Source organism: Aquarana catesbeiana, linkage group LG02 (genome assembly GCF_042186555.1).
Source record: "Aquarana catesbeiana isolate 2022-GZ linkage group LG02, ASM4218655v1, whole genome shotgun sequence".
Lineage (NCBI taxonomy): Eukaryota > Metazoa > Chordata > Amphibia > Anura > Ranidae > Aquarana > Aquarana catesbeiana.
The window spans coordinates 181,788,289-181,804,417 of NC_133325.1; the positions used below are offsets into that span (position 1 = coordinate 181,788,289).

The 16,129-nt window shown below is 41.9% G+C and overlaps 1 protein-coding gene across 1 annotated transcript in view; it reads left to right on the forward strand.

Moving 5' to 3' along the window:
- PA2G4 (proliferation-associated 2G4) overlaps positions 1–6,923 on the forward strand; it is a 44,725-nt gene extending 37,802 nt beyond the window's left edge. The window contains exon 13 of the mRNA XM_073613975.1: positions 4,271–6,923. Within this exon, the coding sequence (XP_073470076.1) occupies positions 4,271–4,324 (54 nt within the window). The 3' untranslated portion in view covers positions 4,325–6,923. The remainder of the gene's footprint in view (positions 1–4,270) is intronic.
- Positions 6,924–16,129: the final 9,206 nt, after the last annotated feature.

Below are 16,129 nucleotides of genomic sequence, written 5' to 3' on the forward strand. Positions count from 1 at the left end.
TTTTTCCAAGTATAGTGGTCCCCTAGCAGTGGATAGTAAATGCCCTGGTGGCTCCATTGCATCAGTCTTGCCTGATTTCTGCCTTTCCCCCCCTGAAACTTCTAGCTCATTTGCTTTTCAGGATCAAGATGAAGGGCATTCTGGTAATCTTTATTACTCTGGACTGCGGTATACTGACTCTGTAGACTTTCAAATGGTCAAGTCCATCTGTCCCAAGGACCAATTTACTTTATGCTTGCTGACTTTTAATGGCATAGCTGTTGGACAAAAGCATCTGAGTCTGTAATTCATATTAGGTATGAACCAACATATTGGCTGAAAATGGCCTTTTCGGCAATTTGACGAAAGAGAATTCTTGCCGATAATGGTGCCAAAACAGGGGCGGGCCCAGTACAGGGGTGTCGTTCTGGAGCGCCCCCGTCCAGTCCTCTCCTCTCTCTTCCCCTACCTCCTCGATGAGGTGACTGAAAGGCAGAAAGAAAAACAGTGCTCTTTGGAGGAAAGCTGTCAGTACACCGCGATGAGGAGCGGCTTCACCGAGCAGGCTCACTGTTTCTAACAGCAAGTCAAACAAGTAGTCCTGCACTCTTAACCCCCACGGCGCTGCACACTGATAATGCTCCTCCCACTGATCGTACTGACAAGCCGCTCCTTATCGGGGTGTGCTGACAGCTTTCCTCCATAGATAGAGCACTGTTCTTGGCTTTGCCTTGCTAACACTGCCCTGTCCTGATCCTGTCTGACATACTAAGGCAGGCTGCGTGATGGGCACTAGTGAGGCACAGGTAGGCTGCGTGATGGGCACTAGTGAGGCACAGGTAGGCTGCGTGATGGGCACTAGTGAGGCACAGGTAGGCTGCGTGATGGGCACTAGTGAGGCACAGGTAGGCTGCATGATGGGCACTGGTGAGGCACAAGTAGGCTGCATGATGGGCACTGGTAAGCTGCTGGGCACTGGTAGGCTACAAATGATGGGCACTGGTAGGCTACAAATGATGGGCACTGGCAGGCTGCATTTGATGGACACTGGTAAGGCTACATTGATCTCCTGTACCACGTCTACAGTCTGACCATCTCCTGTACCACGTCTGCAGTCTCTGACCATCTCCTTTATCATATCTTCTAGAGGTGCACCGCATGGAAATTTTGCTAATACTATTAGCAATGTGTTATATAAAAATGTATACCTTTTTATTTCAAATATAAGAATACATTTTTCTATTAATGTTTTAACAACAATAATTTTCGGTTTTCGGCCTAGTGTATTTTTCATTTTCGGTATCGGTACCAAAAATCTATTCAGTGCACCCCTAATTCATATGATGCTAAAAGCTAGGTCTACTTCTCGCAAGGTCAGTCATTGGACTTGAAAGGCATACTTCACTTGGTTTGAGTCTTTTGGCTTCCATCTCCTGAAGTTTCTCCATGGGATGTATCCTTGCCTTCCTTCAGCTGAGTTTAAACCAGCGTCTGGCTCTCAGCATTATCATTGGTAAGGTTTCTGCCCGTTCTATTTTTTTCTGTGACCGTTTGTCTTTTTGATTAGATTTTTGTACAGAGCGTCCCACATTTGGCTCCCCCATTTGTTCCCTTGTGACTCTCTGGGATGTGAATCTGGTTCTCTCTGCACAGTTTGTTTGAACCCATAAGAGGCCTACGTTGTCTATTTAAATCACACATTTTTCATCAGCCGACGAAGCAGTGGATTACTACAACAGTCAACTTAGCAGCCTTTTGGACCTTCATGCCCCTGTTCTGGTCCTCCCACCCAAATTGTTCCACCAACATATGTCTCCCAATCCCTAAACTGCTTTCCTGAGGTGTCATCAGAAGAGATGCAGAATATCGTCAGGAAGATGACACCCTCCACCTGTCTCCTGGACTCTCTCCCAACCTCCCTGGTAAAAACTCATATTACTGTCCTAAGTCCTCTGATTACTGCTGCTATAAATCATTCCCTCCAAACTGGTTACTTTCCCCCTGTTTTAAAAAATGCCATTATCAGACCATTGTTCAAACCCACTCTTGATCCGGAAGTCCTATCCAACTATAGCCCATTTCTAATCTCCCTTTCATATCAAAAGTACTTGAGAAAACAGTTGCCACCTACCTCAGGACCACTTCAAACATAATAACCTCTTTGAAAAATTCCAGTCAGGTTTCTGCTTTGCTCACAGTACAGACTCTCATCGGAGTTACAAATGACCTCCTCATATCATCCGATGCTGGCTTTCCCTTCCTCCTTATCCTCCTGGACTTTTCTGCTGCATTTGATACTGTCGATCATGGCATTCTTTTACAACTGCTTCACCTTACCATTGGACTCTGACACAGCCCTCAGTTGGTTTAAATCATACCTCACAAACCGGACAGAATACATCTCCCTGGGCTACTTCAAATCAAATCCACGTATAGTTACTTGCGGTGTCCCCCAGGGGTCAGTCCTTGGCCCCATCCCTTTAATCCTTGGCCCCCTGGGCCAAATTCTCAGCCGCCACAAAATTTCATTCCACTGCTATGCCGATGACACACAGCTATATGTAAATGCAACAGCTGAAACCCCACCTTCACAGTCATCCCTATCAGCACTCACTACCGGTCTGGAGGAGATAAAGGTATGGATGGAGCACCATTTTCTTCAACTAAACAGTTCCAAAACTGAAGTCATCCTGATTGGCACTCCTTACCAGACCAAATCATCATCCATAACCAGCATCGCTTTTTCTGGCTCGAACATCCCTTTCTCAGTCACAAATCTTGGTGTAAAAATTTGACTCTCAACTCACTTTTGAAGCCCATATAAATCACCTATGCAATCTCCGTAACATCTCTAAACTCTGTCCCATTCTCTCCCTTTCATATGCCAAAAAGCTGGTTCATGCTTTTGTCTCCTCCAGACTGGACTACTGTAATGCACTTTTCGTTGGGATTCTTAGCCTGCAGAGGCTTTAGTACGTCCAAAACTCTGCAGCAAGGATCCTGATGAGAGTGCGGAAACATGAGCACATTACCCCCATTCTTCACTCACTCCACTGGCTTCCTGTCTCCGCCAGGATTGAATACAAGGTTTCCCTTCTTTACACACCAGTGTAACCATGGACATGCGCCCCCCCCCCCAAATACCTCAATGAACTTCTAAAACCACAAAGCACAACACTTTCCCTCCGCTCCATTCACTCAAACCTTCTTCATATACCCAGAACTAGAGTTAAGACAATGGGAGACATGGCCTTTTGTGCAGTTGCCCCGCGCCTGTGGAATGCCCTACTGGACACCTTGAGGGCTCCTCAATCTACTGACTGTTTTAGAAAAGGTCTTAAGACATTTTTTTAGCAAAGCTTTTTGTCCTTTTTAGGTGTTTGTTTTATCGTATAAATTGCTCAATTTTCTTTTAGTTTTTAACCTGTAGCACTTTGAGACCTTTTGCTGAAAAGGGCACTATAAATAAAATGTATTATTATTATTATTATTATTATTCCACTATCTCTAGGTGGCTTCCAGACCACCCTCCTGTCTTATGCTCCCAGGCAGGCGGCTCTTTGAGTTGCAGGCAGTTCCCAATTCTCAACACTGCTTTGCTGTGGAATTGTGGCATGCTGGTGGTTAAGAGTTATCCTGCGCTGCCTACATTTTTTTAAAAAAATTTTTATATATCTTTTTTGCCAGTGTCCAGTCCTTCTGTAGGTGGTAGTATAACCCCCAAGGGTTAAAACTTCCTGCATCCCTCAGTGGATTCCAAGAAAACTATTTCACAGGAAATACAAAAATCCTATTTTGCAGCAGTATTGGTAGACAGAATGAGTTTGGCCACACATGGTGGTGCTCAACCGCAAATGTATTCTTTAGGGCTCTCATTGGAATAATATGATCAGCAGAAGTTTGGTTGGCTGACCATCCTCTCATGTCCTTGGGTAACAATAAATACCAGGAAGAGTTCTGAAGGTGAAGTAAATGGTGATCAGTTGTGTGATATTTTTGGCTAGTTGCTATTTCTTCTAGAATTGACTGATGGTCAGTTTACTGCTTGTATCCAGTTATCTATTGATGTTACACATGCATGCTTGATCCACTTGAATGTACATGCGTAGATCAGTCGGGGGTGGGGGGGGGGGGGGTGGGCGTCCATCCTTCTAGTGGTTCACTCATAAATGTTTTCAGTCCTCCTCTATGGCCAGTCTAACACATAGAACATTGAACTATAGCTGCTAATAGTGGGATCTTTGGTTCTGAATGGGCATTCATATGATGGTGTTTAATTTTATTTTTGTAGGCTTCAAAGAATGCAGAGCAAGCCACTGCTGAAGATAATGAAGGCACAGAGTGAGGAAATCTAGATCCAAAGGTGTTTGACTTCGACCTGCCAGTTTATTTTTAGTACCTGCGTTTTTTTTGCCTCTCCCCTCTCCCAACGAAATGAATTGAAACTGAAAAAAGGGCTTTGTTGGTGATCTAACAGAGTACTATGGATCCAGGCCTCCCCCACCCATCCTCTTTGGATACAAACATGGACGCGGAGGAAAAGACCTCTTTGGAATTCACACCAGACTACTTTACCAAAAGAAAATCTATATAAATACAACCAATAAAATCGGGCATATAAACCAGTCTTAAGACCCTCTTTCTAAAAGAATTTTGATATTTTGTAGGATTGGGACAGTCCATTGTTTAAGTTTAAAACCACTGCTGTCACAAAACTTGCATTCATTTTGGTCTGTTATTGACTTTAAACCACAAGTCTATTTATCATTCCTTTGCTGTTCTTACCATTGCTTGATTGTCATCTATAGCCGTGTTTCTATTACTGAGATAGGGACCTCCAGTATGCAGTTTGCAGGACACGCAGTACACTTCAAATTTTGTGAACATTGGAAATACTTTGTTCAAATCGATGAACAGTGCTCTTTACCAGATATACCTTAACTTGGTGGTCCTAGAGCTGGTACTGCATTTTTAACATATCTGGTTTCATCCCAGTGTATTCTTGCTGATACCAAAGTGTATTTCCAATTTGCACATAACGCCTGCCTCTAGTGCACTGAGCATTTTATGGCCATCTCCTGAAAGATTTTTTTTTTTATTTTTTTTATACCCGCCAAGTCAAATAGCAACCCAGCTTATTAGAAAATGCTGCTCCATGCACTCAACTGGAATGATCTTAGGATTGCAGAGGCTAGAGTAAAATTCACTTCTGCAACTCCGCATTCCACACGTATCTAGTCTGTTGAGCAGAGAGTCATCAGCCTCCATGTCCATTATTTTTGCAACTGCAGGGTTGAAATCCTAATACTGTACATGCATATACAACGTATATGAGCTTCAGTGTTTTCCTGTGTGGTTCTTATGTGCACTAAAATTAACTTTTTATCCTGATCACAGATGTTCAGCTATTGAGTGCTGTGAGAATACAAACACAGGGTCTGCCCATTGCAGGCTTGTTTTCAAAGGTCCAGCTTGATGAAGTAACTAGTGAACTCGTATTCTGCAACAAGCATGCCATCTGAAAAGTCTGCACTTTAATTGCGCAGAGTTCTATCTAGATCAATAACCCGTGGCTGTAAAGTTAGGGCTTGGATTAAAGCCCTGGAGCTTGCACCTTTTTAAAACAAGTTAGAAATTGTAGCTAAATTTTTTTTTAATTGCAGGTACAAGGGTGCACTTAGACTAATTCATATTTTAAAAGTATGAGAACGTTGCATGTAAAAGTCATTCTAAGTAGAAATAATTGAAATGTTTAAATTTTTTTTTTTTTGGGGGATGGGAAAAGGAAGCAGATTTTGCTATTATAGTAACTGTTGTCCTGTTATTTACTTCACCCATCCTTGTATGAATTGGTAATAACAAATGCAATCATGTCCTTATTTTTCTCATTAACTGATCTAGTCATTCCTTTCTGCAAATGGTGGCATTTGATTAGGGTTTAGTTTTAAAATTTCATGTATTTTCCAGCAGCTATGCCAGGTACTATTCCCTGACTAGTAGGTGGTATCTAAATATTACTAGCATGACCTGTAGCGTGGCAGACTGTGTATGTGGCAGGTGTATTTCAAAGATTATATACATGCATTGAAGATCATATATATGGTTATACTGTGAAAATGCAGTACCACCTCCTAAGCATTCTCTGTCACTAAAAATACAGCAATACCCCTGGGATTGTGTATCATCAAAATGTTTCAAATATGTATGGTTGCTTTTTCCTTTTCAGTGCTTTCAGATTGTTCCATTGGAAAATTTGGCTGACATTTTTTGCTGTAGGTCCTGTTTAATTGGCCTAGCAAACTTGTGATTTAAACCCTGCTTTCATCTATTTTTTGTTTTAATATTAAACCATGCATCCATCCATCCCCCACAAATTGTGGGGAAAATATATATTTTTATATCATGTAATAAACTAGCTTTTAAAGTTCACATTTGTGTAGTTCTGGACCTGTGAGGAATATGGGGTTACCACTCTCCTCCTAAAACTGATCCTTGGCTACTTCATGTTCTGTCCTCTTAGTGGGACAGGCATGTCCGTTAGGGACTTCAAAGTGATGTTACATCTTATCTTTAAGTTTAGTTTGGCTGGAAAGGGTCCAGATCAAGACTCTTAAGCAGCTGGATATTTTAAAGTTGTAATAACACTTATTTAACTTGTCTGTCATTCGAAGGGACAATGTTTTTCCTTTTTACATGAAAGGGACTATTGGTGCGCGTACCGTGTTTGCTGATGGAGGTCATAGGTTGTGATTGCCCTGTGGTGCAATTCCAGTCTAGGATGGTGATATCACTGTGATTGCAGGAAGGAAATATTTAATTTTCTACTCATTTTACTATTAGATATGTATTTCTTGGAAAAATGCCTGCAAGTTATGTTAAAATTCCTTTGCGATCTGTATATTTTCCCAAATAAATTTGGAACTGACTGGTAAATTTTTGGCAAACCTTCTGTATTGCTTGATTTCTTTCTCTTTTGGTATAAAACAAAAAAACTTGGACAGGGATTGGGACATGAAGGGCTACTCTAAGGTAATTAATGAGCACTTGCCATCTCAAGAAATGGCTCTAGTTTTGTGTGACCAGGCTTCACTTCAATGAGTGGAAAAGAAAGTATACGCATGTGTTGCTTTAGCCCTTTAAGACAGGTCGCATATAAGGATGGCTATGGGTATTGACACTAGTTGACAAGCAGATGTTTCCCCACCCATTGTCGGGAGACCTCTTACTGTTCATGGCCAACTTACACAGATTGCGCCACCATTGCCTACAAGTTTGGCCAAAAGCAGCCCATGGGATGGATATATATATTATATTATATTATATTAGATTATATTATATTATATTTATATTTTTTTTTCCCCTTCCACTGAAAATTGCTAGATTCCACCATCAACCTAGTCTGCGTTGGGGGAATCACTCCTGCAGCAATATTTTGTTTGGTCGGCAGCACTAATGGGGGAAATATCCGAAAGGCTGGCTGTGTTCACAAGTGGATTGATCCGCTTGTGTGCAACCAGAGTACCCATATATGGGTTGAAATTTGGTCAGTCCTTGATGAATCGACCAAATTTCTATCCATGTAGGGCTGGCTTTGTCATCACATTATGTAACGTGGCGGCTTTAATTAAGGGATGGAACCAATTCTGCACTTTTCAGGCACACAGTAAGCAATCATGGAATGCTCTAGTATAAAATAAGGAATTGCAAATGGAAAGCAGAGTACTGGCCTGCCTGCAATTTCTTGCTGGGCATTAAGTAAACCCATCAAGCTGAAACATTAGGCATTCGCTGGAAGGGTCACGTCAGGCCTCAGTGTTTAGTCTCGAGTGCTTTTATCGCATAAAGATTTATTATTATTTTATATTACCACTCCCTCCCCGCCTACTACTCCCACCTCTTCACCACACCCCAACTAATTTGGTTAAACAAACCTAGTTATTAACAAAAGGGAGAGAAGAAAACCACTCTAAGGGGAAAGAAACGATATAGAAAAACGACCATTGTGGGGAAATAGATGGAGGAGCTGGTAATATGGTGGGGAGCGGGGTCCCCCCCCCCCATGGGTTGCCCCCCCTTCATGGGGGGCAACCCATTTCCACCAACCAAGGTCCCCACAATCTCGCAAACTTCCTGAGATTGTTTTGTCTGATATACACCACTCTCACTCCAAACCATTTAATAGTCTCCATCCAAAGCATCACAGTCCATTTCTGTGCTAGAAGTCTCCTCACCAATGACCCATCGCCACTGGAAGCCATACAAAATATAAATATACCCCATAATCCAAGCTGTTGCCAGCTTCCAACTGTCGTGTTTGTGTGTGGGTTTTTTTTTTTTGTTTTTTTTTTTTTTTTTATAAAATTAACCAGCAAGGCCCCAACAAAAAGTAGGTCTGGAGTCAATAAAAACGTAAAAAAAAATATATATATGTCAAGGTAAACATATAAACTTACTCTACATTAAACTAGGCTTCAGTGAGAAACTTGTTCACTTTTTCAGTCAGTTTTCATGGCTGGAGAGTAATTGCTCACCCCAACAAGTCTGATGCAGGAGTCATTCCTGAAAACAGAAATGGTACCTCCAGGCTTGCATGATGCACTAGCTTCTGGTCTGAGTTTTGGCCCGACTGGCTGTAATGAGGTCTTGCCCAATGTAAGTGATTTTTAGAGCAGAGCACAGAGGTTCGTACGTAGGGCAGCGTTCATGGGTCAACAGTCTGTAGGGTAGAGTGCAATTGCGCCCCCCCCAATGCAGAACGGCAGGTTGCCGACTTATCCCAACTCACACTTTATAAAGAATTTGCCAAGGGTATTTTTTGCAGGTCGGGTTTAACTGTCTGCTGCCAGCTGGGTCAGAAAAGCTCAGGGTGCATTATTGGCAGGGGCTTTCTCCTTGAACCTTAGCTGATACTTTTATCAACATAGATTAGTTGGTTCAAATCCTATATGCCTGTCAAGACTCCCTTAAAGCTTGTAAACCTGCTGCTCATGCCACATTTTCAGCTGTTACCCTTGGTGACGTACTCTGCCTTTTTAAAGCCTCAGTTTAGCTAAAAAGATTTAGAGCCCAGGCAGGGGATGAAAGAGCAGTGATAGATTGTTTTTGGAAGTGTTATCACAACACTTAAAGCCAAGGTTTAGCTCGAATAAAAATCTGCACAAGACATAATCTAACCACTTCAGCACCGGAAGATTTGGTTGCTCAATGACCAGGCCATTTTTTGAGATGCAGCACTGCGTCTTTTAACTGACAATTGTGTGGCTCTGCGGCATTGTACCTAAACAAAATTGATGTCCTTGACCATCTGCCACCCCCCCCCCCCCCCCCCCCCCAAATAAAGCTCTTTTGGTATTTGATCACCTGCGGTTTTTATTTTTTGCGATATAAACAAAAGAGCGACAATTTTGAAGATAAAAAAATATTGTATATTTTTTGCTATAATATCCCCAATTTTTTTCAAAAAAAGCTAATTTTTTTCCTCAGTTTAGATCAATATGTATTCTACATATTTTTGGTAATCCCCCTAGTGGTCAAAATGCGAACCGACGTTAGGTAACGTTGTTTCAGCCAGGGGAGCCAACCTGCTGCAGTACAACTGCTGCGGTTGGTCGGGAAGAGGTTAAAGCATGTATTATACAGTTAGGTCCATATATAATTGGACACAGGCACAATTTTCATACGTTTTGGCTCTATATGCCACCAAAATAAAATTTAAACCCAACAATCCAAATGAATTTGAAGTTTCAGCTTTAATGCAAGGGGTTGAACATAAATATCAAGTACAAATTTTAGGAACTGCAACCATTTTTATACCCAGTCCCCCCATTTTCAGGGGCTCTAATGTAATTGGACAAATTAATATAATCATAAATGTTCGTTTTTAATATTTTGATGCAAATCCTTTACTGGCAATGACTGCCTGAAGTCTGGAACCCATGGACATGACCAAAGACTGGGTTTCCTCCTTTCTGATGCTTTGCCAGGCTCTAATTGCAGCTGTCTTCAGTTGTTTGTGGGTCTTTTTGCATTTAGTTTTGCCCTAAGCAAGTGAAATGCATGCTCAGTTGGGCTGAGATCAGGTGATTGATGAGTCCATTGCAGAATATTCCACTTTTCCTTCAAAAGCTTCTGTGTTGGTTTAGCAGTGTGTTTTGGATCATTGTCCATCTGTACTGTGAAGCGCTGTCCGATCAACTTTGCTGCATTTGGCTGGATCTGGGATGACAGTATATCTCTAAACACTGCAGAATTCATCCAGCTGGTTCTGTCTTCTGTCACATCAATAAACACCAATGACCCATTGCCGTTTAAATATTTTTTTATTCATTTTCATATTGCAAAATTTAAAAACCTACAAGATCATAAATTGACATGAATTATCGCCTTGGTACAAAAAAGGAAAAATTATTTAATATTAACCCCCCCCCCATACTACTCCCACCTCTTCACCCCACACCAACTAATCTGGTTATACAAACCTAGTTATCTATTATCCAACAAAAACAGGCAAGGGGAAAGAAACAATATAGAAAAACGACCATTGTGGTGAAATAGATGGAGGAGCCGGTAATATGGTGGGGAGTGGGGTCCCCCCAGCTCCCCTTCCCCTTATAGGGGGCAACCCATTTCCTCCAACCAAGGTCCCCACATGCATGCCCATGCCATCACACTGCCTCCACCATGTTTTACAGATGACATTGTGTGCTTTAGATCATGAGCTGTTCCAAGCCTTCTCCACACTTTTTTTTCTTCCCATCATTCTGGTACAATTTAAAGGAGAAGTTCTGTCTGAGCTTGTTTGGCTGGGCTTCTCCTATGGGTCACAGGAGTACTCCTGTGACCCATTTTCAGCAGAGAGTGCACTGAAGTCCACTCTCTGCTGACGTCACAGGAATTGGTCCAGGCACCATGTCCTCATGACAGTCTGGATCTGCCAGGTGCCTGGACTGACACCCTGCTCAGCCTCTCAGCGAGCCATTGAGAGCCTGAGACTGCTGCTCCCCACCCTTCCCCGGCTCAGCGCTCCAGTGAATGTGGGGACAGAGCTGCTGCTTGACAGTCAGCAGCTCTCTGCTTGGGGAGCTGTGAGAACAGAGCCATTGGCGGTGTTCGATCGCTCGGTTCTCAGTGCAGAGGCGGCGGGGGACCGATGCTGCATCCACCTAGGTAAGTGATTCTGTAAAAAAAAAAAAAAAAAGCATCTCTTGTCTTGGTTTCATCCGTCCTAAGAATGCTTTTCTAGAACTGGTCTGGCTTTTTTAGATTTTTTTTTTTTTTTTTTGGCAAAGTCTAATCTGGCTTTTCAATTCTTCAGGCCTATGAATGGTTTGCACCTTGTGGTGAGCCCTCTGTATTTGCTCTTGTGAAGTCTTCTCTTGATTGTAGACTTTGACAATGATACGCCCACCTCCCTGGAGAGTGTCTACTTGTCTGGATGTTGTGAATGGGTTTTTCTTTACCATAGAGAGGATCCTACGATCATCCACCACTGTTATCCTCCGTGGATGTCCAGGCTTTTTTTATGTTGCTGAGCGTTCTTTCCTCAATGTACCAAACTGATGATTTGGCCACTCCTAATTGATGGCTTTGTTTAGTTTTTTTGAAGCCTTACAATGGCCTGTTTCACTTGCATGGACAGCTCCTTTAAACGCATGATGTAGGTGCACAGAAATAGATTCCACATACCATGCTTGAAATCAACTCCAGACCTTTTACCTGCTTAACTGATAGAGTAACCCACACCTGGCCATGAAACAACTTTTGATTCAATTGTCCAATTATTTTTGGTCCCTTGAAAAAGGGGGATGGTTATTCTTAAGAGCTATAATTCCAAAAACCCTCACTGATTTGGATGTATATACCTTTTCAAATTAAACCTGTCTGCACTTTCAGCCCCTATCCATTATATAACTATCGCTTGAATATATTTTGGTAAATACCTGAAAAGGCTAAAATTGTGCCTGTATCCAAATATATATGGACCTAACTATGTCCCTTGTGTTAATCTCTTTTCAGTAGAAAACTTCCTCTGTCCTGCCACCACTGTAATCTTCCACTGCGGCGGAGGGTTAATACAGCTAAGGGGCTTGCAGTAGCTCTCATCAAAAGAGCTTGACTATGCTGGCCCTTTCCTGCCAGATTTGCCTTTGAAGTCAGTACTACAGCTTCTATGAATGACACAATCTTTGAATGGAGGGGGCAGAGCTATCAATCATCCACCCATCAACATTCAGAGATCCTGTGTCATTCATGGAAGCTGCAGCATGACTTCTATAAATCGGGAATTGGCAGAAAATAGCAGGCATAGTCCAGCTCCTGTGATAGTGTCTGACAGCCTTTTAGTTGTATTAACCACTTCCACACTGGGAGGAAGATGATGGGATAAAGGAAGCTTTTGACTGAAAGGAGATGGCCTGAAGTTTCAGATTTAATCATTCCTACTCGTGAAAATTAGGAAGTCCAACTTTTACCATTTCGCTTGGAAAGTGACTTTGAATGGTGAGAGACACAGAAGTTACATCATGGAAAGTTTTCAGTGGAACAGGACTTGTCCTTTCTCCAGGGAGGTCTGAATTAGTCCATGGCCTTGAGTACGGGTATGGTCAGATTTTGGCCTTGGCTATCTTTTTTTTTTTTTTTTTTTTCCAGAAGCCAATTGCCTCTCATTCGTTAGTGGGAGCGTTTTGTTCTGGGGGTTGCACATATTGCACCTCCTGCTCCGTTGTTACCATGGGCCCTAAATCCAGTTTATCTGTTCAAAAAAAATCACCATTTTGAACCAATTAGGGATGTTCCCCTTCTGTCCTTAATTGAAAGGTTCCTTTCCTTGTGCCCTTTACTTTTGCTCATATGATTTCTGAACTTGTGGCTTTACCTTGTAAGGAGCCGTTCTTTCTACTACACAGGAGTAAAGTGGCTCTGAGGCCTCTGTTCTTCCAGCTCATCAGGATCTTCTGTCCCAAGGACAAACTTGCCACCCTGCCTTAGTCGCTGTTGAAGTCCTAGGTTCTGAGGGACTTCAACAGTCAAGTCTTTGGATTCATCAGAATAAGTTACGGACCTTTTCTATTTGAAGATATTGTTGGCCTCCCACTCTTTGAGTAAGACTTTTTGTACAATGATAACTTCAATATGCTTACTTATTATACCTCCTTGGTCTTGAAGATGGTTGGTTTCTATATGTCTGGAAAATGTATGTTTTCTATTTTTCAATAAAAATGTATTATGAAAAAAGACCTTTTGTAGAGACTGCTCCCCCTGTCCATTACCTGTGGCTCCATAGGAGCTTGAATCTAGTTCTATCTGCACCTCAGTTTGAACCCATTAGAGACATTCCACATTCTTCTCTGCCCATAAGTTAATGTTTCTTGTAGCCATCACCTCAATGAAATGAGTGCTGAACTGACAAAGAATGGTTCTGCATAGGGGAAGGTATTGTCTAGGATTGGGTTCCAGCTTCTCTCCACTACTAGATCTGTAAGTGTTGCTTGGGCCATTTGACATCTGGCCTCATGTGTTTTTTTTTTTTTTGGGTGAGCATCTCTTTGTAACTTACTTGAATTAGCTAATTTCATTACTTTAGAGCAGGAGGTCCCAAGAATACGAAGTAAAATATTGTTCACTTTCTCCTACCTAACTTGCCATTTTCTGGTGTTTCTGATGCTTTGCAGATGTTCCCACAGCTCTTCAGGACCTATTGGATCAATAGTTTTAGGAAGTTTTACTCAGAATTCTTAATGATCCCCAAGCCCATATAGTATATCCAATCCACCTTGGACCTTGAGACATGAAGTGTGATCATTTGTCTCCTCAGCACTCTGCTGCTGACTACAGTCTTGGCTCTTCTGTGGTAACAGGGCACACTTATAAAAGGAGACTGCATTAATTACACAGTATTCTGAGTTGTTAGTGGGAACCCATTGTCTGGATGCTTCTCTAGCCCAGGTGTTTTTGCCTTTTTGAAAGAACTTTTTTTTTAACTTCAGTCATAGGCTCTGTATATTGGAATTGGCCAACTCTCTGCTACATGAAAGTCTTGGGTTTGATGGTGGCTTAGTTTAAACAGCCTGACACTTCACATAGTCTGCGTCCAGGGCTGATAACTTGCAGATGATTCCTGCATCGCACTTACATGTAAGCAGCTGCAATTAGCTTTGGGAGCTGGCAGCCTCCCATTGCTCACAGCCTGCATTTACCTTTTTTTTAAAAAAAAAGGTAATAAATGCACATGTTTTGGCAGGGAAAAAGTGCATTTAATTATATACAGTACATAAAAAATCACTTTTTTTTAATGTAATCTTGGTCTTTTGTTTACATCTAAAAAAAACCCCAAGCATTTTTACAGGGGTGCATAGACTTTTTTTTATAACTACAATCTGCAAAATTCATTAAAAACAAACTGAATTATTGCTTAGTGGAGGAAAAAAAAAAATCTGTTTGAACACCCTCCTATAATTAGGAATGTGGCTGTGTTCAAAATTAACCAATCACATTTAAACTGTTACATATTAGTCAGTACATCAATGAAACTGACTCTGATTAGGTGATAATGAAAAATGTGTGCCGCACAGGCTACAAGGGAAAAACAATTCTGTGTTCTCTGCTATGAGTGCTGGTCAGGGAAGGAGCTCATTTCAGATCCAAGCAACTATGAGGCAAAAGATATGTCCCTCATCAATGCAGACCCGCTGGTATTGAAGTGAATGCAAGTCTTAGCCTGGGCTCCCGCCATCAAAGCTTAATCATGGGGAAGGAGACTCCAAGTGAGGAGGATGGGTAGCCTCCCTGGCGGTTTTCCCGAGTGTGGCTCGGGGTTAAAATTCAGTACCATTAGCGGTAACCCCGAGCCACACTCCGGATTACATTGCAGGATCCTGGGGTGGCGTTACTTACCTTGTCCCCGGGATCCTGCGATGTCCCCCGCTGTGTCTGCGGGCTCTGTCCTCCTCCGAAGCCTCTCCGTGCCAGGCTCCGTTCCCTGCGAGCGGCGCGACGCACGGGGGCGGAGCCTGGGGGCAAATTCAAAAAACTGTCAAATCATAACACATACAGTACTGTAATCTTACAGATTACAGTACTGTATGAAATGATTTCACATCCCTTTTGTCCGCAGTGCTCTGGCCCATGCCCTGCATGCAGTTTTATGTTATATACACTGTTCTTTCTGCCTGGAAACTGGAGATTGTCCATAGCAACCAAAAAGTGTCCCTTTACGTCAAAAGTGGCTTTAGACCAGCTAGAAAACAGCGATAATAAATTAGAACACTTGCAGAATTGAGCGATAGTGAATTGTGGGGAAATTTATTTTATTACTATTTTTTAAAAATTTTTTTAATTATTTATTTTTATTTATTATATTATAATTTATGTTTTTGTGTTTCAAACTTTATCATACCCGGGATATCTACTAGACTCTGGTTTGGACAGATTTAAGTGTGTTATTGTTAAGATTTACAGACCTACAATATAAAACGCCAAATTTCCATGCAAAATAATGGTACCGCTTTCAGCACCTAAAATCCGAAATAATCATACCGCCAGGGAGGTTAAATACATCATCAGCTGCCAATCAATGAAAAATAATTGCGCAAATAAAATGCAGTGCTAAAATCTCAGTGAATAAAAGTGATTATGAGAATTTAAATGCCAAAAAAAATGTGCCAATCATAAGTGATTTAATAAAAAAAAGGAAAGAACTTATCAAGAAGTCCACCAGAAACAAATAAGGTATGTTCCATCATAATCGGTGATGAGAGACACTTGTGTGCAGGATCTGTGGTGCTGAACGACAAAACAGATGGGGTGCAGGGCTCCACCAACCAAACACTGTGTTGAGCTGCTTACCAGATGGTATTGACTACTGGATTACAGGTGGGCAAATAGCACATTAAGGGATTAAGGTCTCTCTCTGAACACTCTGTGCCCATGTACCACCAATAATGAGACTGGTAGAATGAAAATGGCTTAGCGAGCATTTATACGAGATTAATGGTGTTCCTGTGGGCTCCACTCTGGGCACAAATCCAACCAATCCGATCCAAATAGTGTGACGACATCATCTTAGGGCCCCACCTTACGTGTTTCATCAAAGACCTCTGTGATGAAGGGGCCTATGACAGTGATCTGGCTATTATGGTTCTTTTTGTGATCT